The sequence below is a fragment of the Ictidomys tridecemlineatus genome, chromosome 11 (genome assembly GCF_052094955.1).
Source record: "Ictidomys tridecemlineatus isolate mIctTri1 chromosome 11, mIctTri1.hap1, whole genome shotgun sequence".
NCBI classification, from domain to species: Eukaryota; Metazoa; Chordata; class Mammalia; order Rodentia; family Sciuridae; genus Ictidomys; species Ictidomys tridecemlineatus.
In genome coordinates, this window is record NC_135487.1 from 128,553,628 (window position 1) to 128,569,904 (window position 16,277).

At 53.8% G+C, this 16,277-nt stretch overlaps 2 protein-coding genes and 1 long non-coding RNA gene across 5 annotated transcripts; 2 read left to right on the plus strand and 1 right to left on the minus strand.

Moving 5' to 3' along the window:
• The first annotated feature begins 1,443 nt into the window (after positions 1–1,443).
• On the plus strand, positions 1,444–3,564 carry S100a14 (S100 calcium binding protein A14). Of its 2 annotated transcripts, none has more exons than XM_005331261.5 (4): positions 1,444–1,590; positions 1,918–2,027; positions 2,421–2,567; positions 2,777–3,564. In XM_005331261.5, the coding sequence occupies exons 2-4, from the start codon at positions 1,998–2,000 to the stop codon at positions 2,912–2,914; spliced, it is 315 nt and encodes a 104-aa protein (XP_005331318.1). In that variant the 5' UTR covers positions 1,444–1,590; positions 1,918–1,997; the 3' UTR covers positions 2,915–3,564. The 2 variants fall into 2 exon arrangements, with proteins under 2 accessions (XP_005331318.1, XP_021586240.1); XM_021730565.3 differs by lacking the exon at positions 1,444–1,590 and adding an exon at positions 1,621–1,732.
• LOC144368507 (uncharacterized) lies at positions 3,517–5,553 on the minus strand. Its single transcript, XR_013428267.1, has 2 exons — positions 5,241–5,553; positions 3,517–3,952 (listed from the first exon to the last, which is right to left on the minus strand). It is a non-coding gene; the product is annotated as an uncharacterized LOC144368507 (long non-coding RNA).
• Positions 4,565–10,842, plus strand: S100a16 (S100 calcium binding protein A16). Of its 2 annotated transcripts, none has more exons than XM_005331259.5 (3): positions 4,565–4,739; positions 9,721–9,898; positions 10,136–10,842. In XM_005331259.5, the coding sequence occupies exons 2-3, from the start codon at positions 9,746–9,748 to the stop codon at positions 10,292–10,294; spliced, it is 312 nt and encodes a 103-aa protein (XP_005331316.1). In that variant the 5' UTR covers positions 4,565–4,739; positions 9,721–9,745; the 3' UTR covers positions 10,295–10,842. The 2 variants fall into 2 exon arrangements, with proteins under 2 accessions (XP_005331316.1, XP_005331317.1); XM_005331260.5 differs by lacking the exon at positions 4,565–4,739 and adding an exon at positions 8,460–8,615.
• The last annotated feature ends 5,435 nt before the right edge of the window (positions 10,843–16,277 follow it).

Consider the following 16,277-nt stretch of genomic DNA (forward strand, 5'->3'; position numbering starts at 1 on the left):
AAAGGGCCCAGGCACTTTGGCTCTGAGTCCCACTCCCTCTCTGCCCTGATCCACACGGACGGGACCCACTGCCTGTCTTGAATTCCCTCCCCATGACTTTAGGTCCCAGGCCCCTGAGCCTGGGGAGGTCGGGAGGGACATTTGGGTTGGGCTCAGTTCCCAGAAGTACAGTGAAGGCTCTCTGGGGTGGCATCCTGGGGACTGGGTTAGAGGGCATGGGTTGCTGTGGAGCTGGGGGGCTAGGGGGGCGTGGGATTCTGAGGGAGGGACGGACCTGCAGCCCAAGTATTTTGGAGAGGTGGTGAGCTGCCGTCTGGGCCCTGCCTATTTGCAGTCTGGGCTGCTGAGGGAGCTGACAGGAAGTCAGTCAATGCTCTCTGTGGCTCTCTACCTGGCTCTCCTCCTCCTCCTCCTCCTCCTCCTCCTCCTCCTCCTCCTCCTCCTCCTCCTCCTCCTCCTCTTCTTCTTCTTGGGATTCAATCCAGGGGTGCTTAACCACATCCGAAGCCCTATATTGTATTTTATTTAGAGACAGGGTCTCACTGAGTTGCTTAGTGCCTCGCTTTTGCTGAGGCTGGCTTTGAACTCACGATTCTCCTGCCTCAGCCTCTGGAGCTGCTGGGATTACAGGCCTGCGCCACAGCACCTGGCATCCCCGGTCCTTATTTATACTTTATTTAGAGATAGGGTCTCACTAAGTTGTTTAGGGTCTTGCTAAACTGCTGAGGTGGGCTTTGAATTCAAAATCCTCCTGCCTCAGCCTCCGGAGCTGCTGGGATTACAGGTGTGTGCATCACACCCGTCCTAGGCTGCTGACCTTCTTTGGTCCTTCCTCCTGACCTCTTCATTCATGTCTCAGCCATCAGGACCGGGAGTGGCTGGGCTCTGGGGTCTGGGTAGGCTGGAGGGTCCCTATCCCTATTGGCTTTGGTTGGGAAGTCGGGCAGAGAGAGAGGTATCTCAAAAGTACCGGGAGGGGGCTGGGGTTGTGGCTCAGCACAGTGCTCACCTCACACATGTGAGACCCTGGGTTCCATCCTCAGCACCACAGAAAAATAAATGGGTGAAATGAGGGTACATGTCCAACTACAACTAAAAAATAAACATTAAAAAAAAAAGGTACAGGGAGGCCCCCTGCAGACCTCTTTCAAGTTCTACATCTACCTTCATTCTGCAAACCTCACATCAGCCCCTGCTTCTCTTTCTTCCCTAGCTACTAATGGAGACCCCCTCTGATCCTCGCGGTTCCCCCAGGTCATCCCACCTCCCTGGCGTGGCTCTCTAAGTCCCCCTTCCCTTCCTCCCCCACCTTCCTTCCCTCTCTCCCTGTGACTCTGCCTGCTGATCTGGGGCCAGGGGTGTCCCAGCCCCAGCCCTCCAGGGCTCCCTCCTCGTGGCAGGGGTGGGGACTGGCTCTGGAGCTCTGGCCCATGGAGGGTGGGGCCCACACAGCTGGCTCCCGGCCCAGGCTGCTGCAAGAGCTGGGGTGGCTCTGAGGCCCAGCCCCCTGCTCCCCTCCCTTCCCCCAGGTATAAGAGCCCAGCTGAGGTGAGCTGGCTCCTCCCGTCCAGTCTCAGCGGCTGCCAGCAGGTAAGGAAACCCAGGGCTTTTCTCCTGTCCAGGGAGCACCCTGAGCCTCTCTTGCCTGAGTCTCCCAAGGGAGGGCTGGGGCCTGGGTCCGGGAGCTCCTGCGTCTTGAGCCTAAGTGGGTGGCTGGAGGTGGGAGACTGAGGTGAGACCTCTAAATGGGTGGACTTGGGCACTGTGGCCTTATCTCCTGGGCCCTGGGCAGGGACTGGGTCTGTGTGGGGTTGCCTCTGACCCTGGGGGTGAGGCAGAAGATCTTGGGTGGAGCCAAAAGGGGTCATGGGGACAGAAAGCAGAAGTGTCCCCTGACCTCAGGTCCCCTTTCTCCAGGCAGATCATGATCCATCTGTTCTGCCGGCTCAGGCTCTAGGACGACGAGACTCACCAAGGGACCAAGTGCTCCGGGCACCATGGGACAGTGTCGGTCAGCCAATGCTGAGGTGGGGCCCTCCGCTCTTGGCCTGTTTCCCTCTTCTTTCCCACCCCACGGACTCCTGCCCCTCACCTGGGCCTTGGCCTCCACCCAGACCTCGCCCGTGAGGCCTGAGATCCCTCCCTGAACCCCACACAAGGTGATGGGATGGAAGAGGGTGTCTGCCCACGTGCTGGGGCCCGTCCTGCCCGGGGATGGGGGTGGCCGGGAGGAAAGTCTTGCCCAACCCGTGGGTCAGGGCAGAAGCTGCTGGGGGCTGGGGTGCGGGTGAGGGAGAGGGACTAGGTCCCGGGCTCTGGAGCGGGCAGGGCCACTCCAGCTGTCTCCTGCCCTGCTGGCTTTACCCAGGCTCCCGGGCATCAGGAGCCTCCCTGATGTGCTTAACGTCTGCTGCCTGCAGGACGCCCAGGAGTTCAGTGAGGTGGAGAGGGCCATCGAGACCCTCATCAAGAACTTCCACCAGTACTCGGTGGAGGGCGGGAAGGAGACACTGACCTCCTCCGAGCTGCGGGACCTGGTTACCCAGCAGCTGCCACACCTCATGCCGGTACTGAGGGGATGGACCCCACCCTCGTCAGTCCCCTGACTTCCCAAGCTAGCGCCTCACGACCCCACCCACACGGGCACTGGCCACCCCTAGCTTCCCCCTTGCCAGTGCCGGGCAGGCTCAGGTCCTGCTGTCTGCCCCTGGGCAGGGCGGGGTGGGAAGATCCCAGGCCCTGTCTTGCTGAGCTGTGGCCTCTTCCCTCTGCCCAGAGCAACTGTGGGCTGGAAGAGAAAATCGCCAACCTGGGCAACTGCAACGACTCTAGACTGGAGTTCGGGAGCTTCTGGGAGCTAATCGGAGAAGCGGCCAGGAGCGTGAAGCTGGAGAGCCCTGTCCCAAGGAGCTGAGGACTTCTCCCTGGAATCTCTTAAGGGGGGATACGGGGGAAAGGGGACCTTCAAGACGGTGGGCCTGGAAATCAAACTTCTCTCCATCACCCCCACCCTGTTCCCCAGCCTGTACCTTTCCTCATCCCTGCCAAGTTCAGGTTCACAATAGCCCTCTCCAGGGTCTCTGAATACCTCCTTCCCGTGCTCTGTGGAGATGGCGGGACCCAGAGACCCCGCCGGGGAGGGGGGAAGCTCAGGGAGCAGGTGGGGACCAGGGAGGACAGGGAGGGGTAACAGTGGTGGAAGGGCGGAGTGATTTGATCGTGGGGAAAGGGCAGAGGAGCTGGGCTATGGGAAATGATTTGAAGAAGGGAGCTGGGGATATGGCTGGATAGGGTACCCAAAAGGATGTCTGAGAACCTACCCCTCTCCATCTCCAAACGAAATTATAGCTGTCTGTCCCAGGCTATCCCTTCCGGCCTCCAGCCCTGCCCCACCCTCCTCCCAAGACTCTGTCCCAGGGCTAGGGCCGGGGAGGAGGGAGAGCTTGAGGAAGAGGCTGGGAGGGTGTGACTGTGGGGAGAGGAGCCGCTGGTGCGTGGGCATTTACAGAATGAGGGTTGTTTTGTATCATTTGATTAATAAAAAAATGGAAAAAAAAATTAAAAGGTGTTGTCTTGATTGGACACTTGCCCTGGGGTCCAGGGGTGAGGGATCCTTGGGGGCAGGTGGTAGAGTCATCGGTGGGACAGACCCAGGGAAGGAGAGCAGTTGCAGTGGAACTGACTGGGTGTGGCCTTGTCCCCAGGGATCTGGGTGAGGGTGGAAACAAGCCCAACCAGCCCGAGACCTGGTCCTCTCTGAGGCACAGGCTCTGCCTTGTCCAGGAGCTGATCCTCCAGCAGGAGATGAGGGCCCAGGTGTGCACACCTGGGGAAAAGGACATGAAGGAACAGCAAAGGGCTGAGATCCAGGCTGACCCGCCTGGGTTGAAGTCCCATCTCTGCCACTTGCATCTGTGAAACTCTGGACATGCTTTTCAAGTGTGTCTGTCACCTGTAAAAAGGGGATAGGCACAGGATATAGGCGTGTCAGGAAGATCACGGGCAGCACTTACAGACAGCCCAACACACAGATGCATGCCCAGTGAGTGCAAGTCCCTGGGAGTGGGAGAGAGTCCCCACCACAGGGAGGTGGAGCTGGCCAGTTTCCTTGGGGACCTGGGGGATTTGCAGAGGAATCCTCTATGGTGCACGAGGGGTTTTGGGGATGGGTCTCAGCAGAGGTGAGGATGTGCTGACCTGGAGAGGGAAGACCACAGCCCACCTCTGGTCCCCAGGGTCGACAGAAGACAGGTGTTCTTCCTGACATCCAAACATGGAGGAAGCTTTTGTGGCCGGCTAGGCGGGACCGGAATGCTTCCTGAACTTGTCTGTGGAGGGCCCCTGAAACTGGGCTCCCAGTGGCCCAGGTCAGAAGGGCAGGTGACCGTCCTGCCCTGCCTTTCTCCACTCTGTCAGGTTCTGCTCAGGCCCCGTGGGGTCAGGAGGGTGGAGTTGGGGGAGCGCCAGGTTCCACCACTCCCTCTGGGGTGGCAGTCGAGGGGTGTGAAAAAAGGTGTGTATCCCTTTAACCAGGGCCCAACCCCAGGGCCAAGTTAAGAAGGAGCTCAGCCACTACCTCCCCACCAAGCCAGCTCAGCCAGGCAGGGCCGGGAGGGAGTGGGACAGATTCTGGGAGTGCAGCGGGGAGGAGTCCTGGCCGGGCTGAACGGGGGAGCTGTTGGCAGTGCCAGAGCCCAGGCCCCAGAACCCTGCAGGAGTGGAGGTGGATCGAGCAGCAGGTGAGCACCCCAGATCCGGTCTGGGAGGTCTGGGGCTGCCCAAGGGACCCTGCAGGCTTGGGAGGCCAGGAGAAGGGGCAGTGAAGGGGGCCTGGGGACAGGGGACTTCCAGAGGCAGGGCAGGAAGAGGTTTTGTTAATTATTAACTTTTCCCAAAGGCCAGTGTGAGAATGAGGAGTCCTGCTGTGGCTGGGGGCTCCAGGGGGCCTCCAGAGGAGTGGGCAGGGTGGTGAGACCCTCTCTGGCCCAGCAGCTGCCTGGGCTCTTCTCCAGGGGCTGGGACACTGGGCAGAACCCTGGGAGCCTTGCCCACAGCTGCTCGGCCCTCCCTGAACAGAAGGGACAAGTGTGTGTTGGTGGGGACGGTGGGGTGGTCAGATGTGGGACACAGGCCTCTCTGGGGTCTGGGAGTTGTGTCCTGGGAGACTGAAAAGGACCCAGGAGGGTCCAGAGAGCCTCAGAGCCCAGGGAAGGAGGCCGGGGCTGAGGTGGCTTCTTTACCTGAAGACCATGGGCAGGTCCCGGATGCAGGCCCCGTGGTGCTCCGGGAGTTGTTCCTTGGGAGGGGCCTGGGTGAGGCCCTGGGGAAGCCTGGGAGCTCCCTGGGAAAGGGAGAGGGAAAGAAGCCAAGCCTTGAACCCGAAGCTTCTCCACCTTGGGACCCGGGCAGGTCCTGGCTTGACTGCCTTGGCTTGGCAGAGCCCCTGGTGCTATAGGAGCCTCGGCCTGCCCAGCCCAGCCGAGGTGGGGGTGAGGGCAGGGTGGAGGTGAGGAGGGAAGCTCCCTGAGTGGTGAGGCCAGGTGCAGCGTGTGTGTGTGTGCGTGTGCGTGTCTGGGTTTGCACACGTGCCTGCACCTGCCTCCAGCTTCACTCATCTGTAAGAAATTTCAAAGAAGTCCACCGCGTAGTGGTCTGAAAGCACAAGAGGGCAGAAGGTAAATGAGGTGCCCAAGCAAAGGGGATCCGTAAAGGCCGGGCCCCTGGCTTCTGTGTGTGCAGGTGTGAATGAACCCTGTGAGGGTGGGAAGGGCTGAGGCAGGTCACCTGTGAGAACCATGAACCTCAGGCCACTGAGAACACAGCAGAGAATGGACCTGTTGATTGAGGCTGGAGAAATTCTTTTGAAATACTTATTGCAAATACAGATCGCCTTCCCAGGCCTGTTCAGGTTCCCAGCCCAGTTCTTCAACAGGCCTTCCCAGTGTACCCAGGGCACTTGGGCCAGAAGGAGTGAGTCAGGAAGGGAAGGCCTGCGGCTGGGACTAGGGCTCAGTGGGAGGGGGCCTAGCCAGCACAAAGCCCTGGGTTCCATCCCCAGCACCGAGTCCCTCTCTCCTGCAAAGAGAAAGAATGACTGAATGAGCACATGAGCAGAGAGCGTGCAGGAGCGTGAATAAGTGAGTGAGTGGTAGATGGGAAGCAGATGGAAGGAACTCAAAATGCCAAACTTGAGCTTGAGAATGGATAGACTCTGGAGAATCCCAGAGACGAGGGGACTAGGAGTTTGGGGACACAGCCCAACGCTTGGAAACGATGTAAGAGTCCGGAAGTGTGTGCAGGGTGGCAAGAGGTGCACGTTGGGGCTGTGGTGGAGGTTCAGGGTTCAGGAATGAAGGGGACTGGTGGGGGGGTGTCAGCAGACACTCGAGGGGGCGGGGCCAGAACCTGGGGGTGGGAGGGCGGGGCTGGTGCGGCTGAGATCCAGGGGATGGTGTCAGGGCAATTTGGGCTTTTTGGAGAAGTCAGCAAGCTGGGCTCAGGTGGGCGGGGGTGGGAGGTGGGAGCCTGCGGGTTGCTCAATGATGAATCAGCCACGGAGAAGACGGGGAGAAGGTGGGGGCCAGGGAGGGGCTCTTTGGAGGACAAGTGGTCCCCTTTTCCCACTTTCTTAACAGTCTCCAGTGTGCACTGCCACACCCTGACTCCCCCCCTGCCCACCATTCTCGGCCAAGATCTCTTGAGACAATGTTACTGCAGCAACCCCTTCCCGGCCACCCATCCTAGAGAGGGGCCCTAGGACAGCACAGCTGCCCTTCCCCCATACCTGGAGATAGGTCCAGAGGTGAGAGGATGGGCATCCGGAGGAGCAGGTGGCTATGGGCTGGGTGGGGTGGCAGATCCTGTCTCCTGGCCCCCAGGGGAGGGTGGGAGGCGGAGAATAATGACACGTGATGGTGACTGTCCCGCTCTGATAACCTGCCATCGGAAAGAGCTTCAGAAAAGTGTTTGTCTCGATGGTTATCTCCGCGTGGTCCATTTTACCAGTAGAAGGGCGCGGGGGCTGATTCCCGGGAGGGGGACCCGGGAGTGGAAGCCCTGGAATGTTCCTCTCTGGCTTGCCCAGCCCACCTGAGAGCCAGAGGCTGAGTCTTCTTTTGGGTGCTCACCTGGGCCTTGCCTACTTGGCCCCTGCCGCAGGGAGGGTAGGGGTTGGGCATGGTGTTGAGGAAGAGTAGGAGGAGCTGCCTGTGGCTGGAGAAGTAAGACTTCAAAAGGCAGGTGGAGGGAGAGGTGGGTCTCGTGGGGAGGGGCAGAGGTTCACCATCCCAAACGCCCCTGTCTTTCCCTTCCCTCTCCCTGACTGCTCCCCACGGGATTCCCAGGGTAGGAACAGGTCTGAGGGGGTTAATTGTGGGAGGGGTCTCCAAATGCTCTCCCTACTCCCCAGGCTTGTTGGGAGTGGGTGTGGCATCATCCTTCCGGGAATGGGTACCATTTCCAGAAACCCCAGGAGCTCTCTGGTCATGAGCTTGGGTACCTCCCACCCAAGAGCAGCGGAGCAGACAGACCGTGGTTGACATTTTTTTCCTCCTCTTTATTTGTGGATGTCAGAGGATTTGTCTGAACGTCTTATTGAACCACACACTTAAATAAAGAGTACGGTTTCCTGCAGTGCTGGCATTTTATGTCATCTGTCCAGCCACAGACCAGAGTGGTCATGTGGGCCAGGGCAGGGAGAGAAGGGAAGGATTGCCTGCTGGAGATGCCACTGACCCTTCTCCCTGTCAACTCTCCTTCCTTCTTCCTTCCTGGGCTATTTCCTCCCCGGGTCTCACCCTTCCTTGAGAAAAAGCTCCTAGGAGGTCCAATATTCCTAGAACTATCTCCCTGGAGCAAGGCTCAGAGCCGAGCAAGGCAGGCGGGCCAGGGGAGTCAGGGAGACCAGAAGAAGGGCTGTTGTGTACCCCGAGGAAAAAATCATTGTCCTCAGGTCTATGCATTCTGTGGTTTGGCTCAGGAAATGCAGCTGCTGCATATCAGTCCTTGCCCCAAGGACTGAGACCAGAGCTGTAGAGACAGTGGCCACACCAGTTAGTGGCTCCAGACAGGGCCGGGACAGTGAAGAGTCGGGGAGGAACGTGCCCAGGGCAGGGGTCAAGGCAGGCCTCCAAGGGAGGCGTGGTTTGGGCAAGGCCAGAGTGATGGGCAGGCTCAGCTGGGTGGAGCAGGCCTGGCCATGGGCATGGGAGTAGGAATGGCCGCGAGGGTAGGGGAAAGCAGGTGGCAGGGCAGGAGGCTGCACTGTGGGGCCTAGAGAAGAGGACCCCCATTTCCCGTCAGCCTGCTCTGTGGCTGGGCCCATCTCCCTTTGCCAGAACCAGCTGAAGGCGGCTGGAGCTCATTCTTGGCCTTGAGGGTGGGAGGGGTGTCTGATTTGCCTGGGTTGACTTGGGGGGGCTCTGGGCATGGGCGGCGACTCACAGAGGAGATCCGCCTGCTCCCCTCATATCCTGTTATTCAGAAGGCTGTATCCGCCTGGAATGTGAGTGCCTTTTGTCCTTGGGTGAGGGGGTGACGCAAGTGGCCTCTGGCAGGCAGCTGTTGTGTCCAGGGTCCGGCTCCAGCTGGGGCAGAACAGCCTGGCTCCTCCTTAGGTAATGGGGTCAGGGGGCTTCCTTGGATTCCGCTGTATGTTCTAGGGGTGGGTAGGAGGGCAGAGAGGCTGGCCGGGCGTGGCAGGGTGGTTGGGAGGCTGCTCAAAATCTGACGTGATGGGTCAGCATCTGGTCCTTCCTGGAGATGGGCGGCTGGGGCCTGAGCCTCTGGATTCACTACCTTGGAGCCTGGAGAAGGGCTTGGGTTGGGCTTGGGTTCGCATCCTAGCAGTTCTTAGCTGCTCTTGCCCCTGGGCAGGGGCCCTCGGTGCTAGGTGAGGAGCAGGGTGGGAGGCCTGGGCAGTTGCCGTCCTCCTCCGAAAGGGAGCCTCTTGCTCCTACCAGGGCTGACAAGCGGCGGGTGAAAGACCCCAGCCCAGTAGCCCCAGGCCCAGTTATAAAACCATCAGGACATGTAGCGAACCTACCAGATCTGTTTATCTGATAATCAGTTAAGGGTAGCCAGTGGAGAAAGAACAGGATGGTTGGGAAAGAACAGAGAACCAGGTCCCAGGGCATGCCTGAATAAACTGGGACAGAAAGAGCAGAGTGCAGTTATGTGTTTTTTACGTGGTCTTTCCAGAAAACATAAAGCGAAAAACAACTTTGCCTTTTAGGTAATCTATGTGCTGGGTTCAAAATGACCAATAAGAAACTTGTTGCTTGCCCCGCGCACGCGCGAAACCTGTCCTAAACCCTATAAAAATCTCTGTATCCCCGAGCCCGGTGTGCCAGTTCACCAAAGCTCCGGCTGAGGTTCTGCTGGGCACCCGCAGGCGCCTGTGTCCCAATAAACCACCTCTTGCTTTTGCAGCCAGTGTTTCGTGTGATTCTCCTTGGACAGGGACATGGAGGGTCTTTCACGGGCAGCCAGTGCCCTGGGCTGGGGACGGGCTGGAGAACCTGTCCAGGCGGTTGAGCTGGGGAGCACCTGATTAGAGGAGCCGCATAGCTCTCGTTCCAGGGCCCACCCCCGCACCCCAGCACCCATGGTCCCCCCCTTTTTCCTGAGGACCAGTCATTCCTGGGGGCGCCAGGGCGCAGGGTGTCAGTAAGGGAGGAGGTTTGGCCTGTGGAGTGTCTTATCTCCCTTCCTCGGTACCAGGCCCCGGAGGAGCTGAGGCAGCGCAATGGCCGACTGCTACACGGACCTAGAGAAGGCGGTGGTGGTGCTGGTGGAGAACTTCTACAAATACGTGTCTAAGCACAGCCTGGTCAAGAACAAGATCAGCAAGAGCAGCTTCCGCAAGATGCTTCAGAAGGAGCTCAACCACATGCTGACGGTAAAGTCCCTGCAGAGGGTCCTGCCTCTCCCCTTCCTGCTGTGCCGGGGCCTCTCCTCTGTCCTTCCCCTGCAGCCCTGAGGCCCGGGTCTTCCCAGGGTGCCCAGGCCTCACCCCCATCCCCCCACCCAGGGCTCTGTTTGCATTTTCCCAGGGCAACAGCTGCCCAGGCTCTCTGGGGTTGCCACCCTCCCGACCTTCAAAGCCACCCCCCACCCCGTCCCCGTTGCTCTGCAGGACACGGGGAACCGAAAGGCCGCCGACAAGCTCATCCAGAACCTGGACGCCAACCACGACGGACGCATCAGCTTTGACGAGTACTGGACCTTGATAGGTGGCATCACCGGCCCCATCGCCAACCTGATCCGGCAGCAGGAGCAGCAGAGTAGCAGCTAAAGGCCCCGCCACCGCCCTCCAGGCCCCCGGAGCCCAGCCCTGTTCTCTGCCCAGGCTCCCTCCTTGACCCCGCTGCCCTCCCAGCCCCTCCTGGCTTCTCCCCCAGACCCTCTCCTTACCCTCGCTCAACAGGGGAAGGGGAGATGCCCGGGCCCCTTTGTGAATATCTCAGTGTGGGGGTGCTACCATGAGGGTCTCAGTCCCTGGAGCCAGCAGGCCCTAGGGGGCCCCCCCATGAGATCTCAATGCTGTTTGGGGACCCCAAGAGTTTCCTCACCTGTTCCGTCTGTTTACCCCTCCAATGCCTGATGTTGGTGTCTGCCTCCTGCCTCCAGAGGTCGGCTTGCTGCTGAGGTCTCCCTGCTCCTGGTGTCAGCAGTGGCAGAGAGCTCTCCCTCCTCCACAGCCCTCCGCGGGGCCGAGAAGCATATCTAGGGGCCCCCCACCCCAGCTGCCTCTGTGTCTGGGATGAGCTAAGCAGGGCTGAGCCCCCGCCCTCCGCGTAGCCACTAAAATGATGGTAATAAAGGCTGGATGTGGAGTTTGTATCCCTCTTCCCTGGTCCCTTGACGGCGGTCGTCAAGCCCTTCGGTCTCCCTGAGATCCTCACATGCCTGGGTGGTCTCTGCCCTCCACTCTGACCCGAGGGGGGGCCTCACAGGCAGAGCAAGAGAGAAATGAGGATTCCTGGATCCCGGCACCTGCTGCCACCCTCCCTCCTGCTCCACCGAGGGCCGGAGGCCAAGTGTCCCTGTCTCCAGACTTTCGTAATCCAGACTCAGATCCCTGTTCAATTTCCAGGTGCAGAGGAGGTCTCCTTTCATCCTCACTGCGATTCCACAGGGGGCCAGACCCCCGTCCTGAGCCCCGCGGGGTGTGGAGCCCAGAATCCTTATCAACGTGCTATTCCAAGAAGCGGAAGCTGGGGGATGAAAAGTAGGGGTGCAGGAGGCCAGGGGAGGAGGGGAAGCCTCAGCGGCTAAGAAAGAACACGCCTTCTCCATTCCTCTCCCTCTCTTGCACCAAGGGACCCCCCAGGGAGAACACGGCAGGAACCCCAGCCTGTAGAACTTGGGATCAGGCGTTTGGAAATGGGAGCATGTACCCCAAGGTTTAAGATTTCCCCAAAGAAACAGGCACAGGGAGTTTTCCTGGAATCTACTTCCAGATCTTAAGCCTTCTAAAATTGGTTGGCCTCGGAACAGGCTGACCCTCCTTTGTCACCTCCTCCTCACTGTAACCATCGTTTACCACCAGGTGTGGTGGCACATGCCTGTAATCCCAGCTCCTTGGGAGGCTGAGGCAGGAGGATCATAAGTTGGAGGCCAGGCTCAGCAACTTAGTAAAAACCCTGTTTCAGAAACTAAAAAGGATCGGTGATGTAGCTCCGGGGTAAAGTGCTGCTGGGTTCCATCTTCAGTACTGCAAACAAACAGAAAAGCAATAACTCTTCCCCAATTAAAAATGAAACACATGCCTTTTATCTGTGCCAAGTATCACTAGGCTGTCTAAGTGGTGAAGAACCTGTTCACATTTTTTTTTCCTTAGTGTGGGTCTTCTGTCTGTCTGCATATCTATCTGTCTATCTATTTATTATGGCAAAAAAAAAAAAAACACCCATTATAAACATGCCATACTTTTCAGTGTATATTGCAGTACCATTAACTCTATGCACATTGTTTTTTTCTTTCTTTTTGTACTGGCATCGAACCCAGGGGCGCTTTACCACTGAGCTATACATCCCAGGTCTTTTCTATTTTGAGCCAGGGTCTCATTGAGTTGCTGAGACTGGCCTTGCATGTGCAAGTCTCCTGGCTCAGCCTCCTGAGTAGCTGGGTTCCAGGCATGTGCCACCAAGCTCAGATGTATTGGTCTTTCTTTCTTTTTCTTTACAGGTTTGGGGATTCAACCCGGGGGCTCTCTATCACTGAGCTACAGTCTCAGCCCTTTTTATTATTATTATTTTTTTAAATTTTGAGACATGGTCTTTCTAGATTGCCCAGGCTGGCTTGAATCTGCCGTCCTTTTACCTCAGCCTCCTGGGTTTCTGGGATGACACACGTGAGCCACTGTGTCAGGCTGTGTTTTTTTTTTAAATTTTTTTCTTAGAGAGAGAGAGAGAGAGAGAGAGAGAGAGAGAGAGAGAATTTTTTTTAATATTTATTTTTTTTAGTTCTCAGTGGACACAACATCTTTGTTGGTATGTGGTGCTGAGGATCGAACCCGGGCCGCACGCATGCCAGGCGAGCGCGCTACGGCTTGAGCCACATCCCCAGCCCCAGGCTGTGTTTTTGATAGTAGCTATCCGAATGTGTGGAAGGTAATATCTCATTGTGGCTTACTTTTTTTTAATTGACACATGATATTTCTACATATTCATGGGGTATTATGTGGTATTTTGACACATAGTCAAATGTGCAAAGATCAACTCAGGGTAATTAGCATATCTTGTCACCGCAAACATTTATCAATTCTTTGTGTTAGGAACATTTAAGATCCGGTCTTCTAGATATTTTGAAATATAGAATAAATTATTGTTGATATAGCCACCAATAAATTACTGTTAATTATACCCACCCTACCTTGCTATGGAATGTTAGATCTTAATTTTCCTATCTACCTGTATATTTTTAAATTTTTTTGGTACTGGGGATTAAACTCAAGGGCACTTGACCACTGAGCCACATCCCCAGCCCTATTTTGTATTTTATTTAGAGACAGGGTCTCACTGAGTTGCTTAGTGCCTTGATATTGCTGAGGCTGGCTCTGAACTTGTGATCCTCCTGCCTCAGCCTCCTGAGCTGCTGGGATTACAGGCGTGGGCCACTATACTTGGCTTAACTGTGTTTTTGTATGCACTAACCAATCCTCCTCTATCCCCTTTTACCCCTACCCTTCATCGTGGTTGTGATTTGCATTTCCCTGATAATTAGTGAGACTGAGCATTTTTTTATTTGCACGTTGTTCGTGTATCTTCTTTGGAGAAATGTCTCTTCAAATCCTTTACTAGTTTTAAAAATTGGGTTGTCTTTTTGTTGTTGAGTTCTTTGTATATTATGTGCATTCACTCTTAATTCAATGTACGGTTTGCAAAAAATTTCTTCTCCCCCTCCGTAGGTCGCCTTTTGCTCTGTTGATCGTGGAAGTTTTTGTTTGATGTAGTCTCCTTGCTCTGTTTCTGCTCTTGTTATTTGTGCTTTTGGTGTCATCCTAGAAATCACTGTCAAGACCAAGGGCATGAAGATTTCCCTTGTGCTTTTTCCTAGGAGTTTTATGGTTTCAGGTCTTAGATCATATGACAAAGGTTCATCTTAATTCTTTTTTTTTTTTTCTTGGTACTGGCATTGAACCCAGGGTCACTCTACCATTGAGCGACCTCCCCAGTCCCTTCATCTTCTATTTTGAGACAAGGTCTTGCTCAGTTGCCCAGCTGGCCTTGGGCTGGCGGTCAACCCTCCTGCCTCAGCCTCCCGGGTTGCTGGGATTACAGGTGTGTGTCTTCGTGCCTTAATCCTTCTGCATGTGGGTGTCCGGTTTTCCCACAGCTATCTGTTGCAGAGATTGTCCTTTCCCTGTTGTGTAATATTGGCACCTTGTCAAACAGCCTTTCATTCGCTAAGTGAGGACCACTTCTGGACTTTCTTTTCTGATCCACTCGTCTGTATTTCTGTCTTTATGCCCCGACCAATCTGTTTTGATTACCAGAGCTTTGTCATATATTTTGAAATTGGGAAGTGTAGACTTTCAGTTTTGTTTTTCTTTTTCAAGATTATTTGGCTATTTTGGGTCCTTTGAAGTTCATTGTGAATTTGAGGCCTTTTTCTATTTCTGTAAAAATTGCCTCTGGGCTGGGCATAGTGGTGCACGCCTGTAATCCCAGCCAAGGGGAAGGATGAGACAGGAGGATCACAAGTGGAGCCAGCTCCGTCAATTTACTAAGACCCTTAGCAACGAAGCAAGACCTTGCCTCAAAATAAAAAATGCAAAAGGCCATAACTTTGCTGTATTTATTTATTAGTTCTCATGGGCTTTTAAAAAAATAAATTCTTTAGAGTTTTCTACATAAAAAAACCATGTCATCTGCAAAGAGATTATTTTACTTCTTTTTTTACCCCAGTTTGGATGCATTTTATTTCTTTTTCTTGCCTAATTGCTCTGAGTAAGACTCTGGTACGATGTTGAGTACAATTGGTGAGAATAGGCATTCTTGTCTTTTTCCTGATTTTAGAAGAATAAATTCCAGTTTTCACTGTTTAGTTGATGTTAACTGTGGGTTTCTCAAATGTGACCTTCATCATGTTGGGGAGGTAACTTTTTTCTTTTTAAGGTACTGGGGATTGGACCCAGGAGTGCTTTACCACTGAGCTACATCTCCAGCTCTTTTTATTTTATTTTTTCTTTTTATTTTTAGATAGTGTCTCCCAAGCTAACCTTGAACCTCCTGATCCTCCTATCTGAGCCTCCTGAGTAGCTGGGATTACACGCATGTGACATTGTGCCTGGCAGTAATTTTCTGCTATTCCTAGGTTTTTGAGTATTTTTTTTTTTTAAATAATGAAAGAGTGGTGAATCTTATCAAATACTTTTTCTGCATCATTTAAGATAATCCTGTGATTTTTGTCCTCTGTTTTGTTAATTGGCACATTACATGTATTCCTTTCCGCATATAAAACCATCCTTGAATTCCAGGGGTAAAATCCTCCTTGATGATGATTGATAATGCTCTTGCTGTGCTGTTGAACTTAATGTGCCAGTATATTTGGATGATTTTTGCATTACTATTCATCAGATATTTTAGTCCGTAGGATCTTTGTCTGGCTTTGGTGGCAGAATAATGCTGAACTCATAAAATGATTTCAGAAGTGTTCCATTTTTTAAAAATTTTTTTGGAAGAGTTTGAGAAGAATTAGTATTGATTCTTCTTTAAGTATTAGGTAGAATTGTCCAGGGATGCCATTTGATCCTGGGTTTTCTTTGTTGGGAGTTTTTTTTTTTTTTTTTTTTAATTAGATTCAATCTCTTTACTAGTAATAATTCTTTTCAGATTTTCTATTTCTTCATGATTCAGTCTTAGCTGATTATATGCTTATAGGAACCTATCAGATTTCTTGTGGGTTATTCAATTTGTTGGCATATAATTATTTCATTAATCACTTGGTTTATTTATTTATTTATTTTTATTTTTTCACGGTCCTTGAGATTTATTAAATCCTTGCTACAAAACAATGAAGCTATTCAGACAACTTGAGGTTTAGTTGTGTATATGTGTGTGTGTGTGTGTGTGTGTATTTTATTTTTTCCTTTGTATTTGAGCTTCTGGTGCGTGTATGTGTGTTGTTGTTGATGTTGTGTTGTTGTTGTTTTAAGATACTTCCTGGAGTTTGAACCCAGAGTCTCATACATCCTAGGCAAGCACAGAGCTACACCCCAGCCCTTTTTATCTGGTTTTAAGACAGGGTCTTGCTAGTTGCCCAGGCTGGCCTCAAACTTGTCATTTCTTGACTCAGAATTCCAGGTAGCTGGGATGAGATTTTTGTTTTGATATGTGATTTTGTAATATTTGGAGAAAGCAATGATGTTAAAAGGAAAGGGGCTTCCCTTTCAAACGTCTTCTTTGAGAGAAAGGGTTGAGGCAGGAGACTGGATACCATTTTCATCTGATTCAAGCTTTGAGCTGCCTATGGAGCATCCTAGGGGAGAAGCCACGTATCTGTTTGGAAAAGGGTCAGCAAAGAAGTCTGGGTCAGCCGTGGAATGTCGGAAGAGGGTGGGCCTACCGTGTTGGAGGCAGGACAAGTAAATTAGTGAGGAATTTATACCGCTATTGGCCAAGTTAGCCAAATAAAGTTCATTGGTGGTTGAGCACAAGCAATTTGGGGGGTCTGAAAAACAAGTCAGATTGGAATGTGTTGCCGAGCGGATTAAAGATAAGGAGGCAAAGAAAGTATCTATTGCCTATGAAGAAAAAGAAACAGAGAAACAG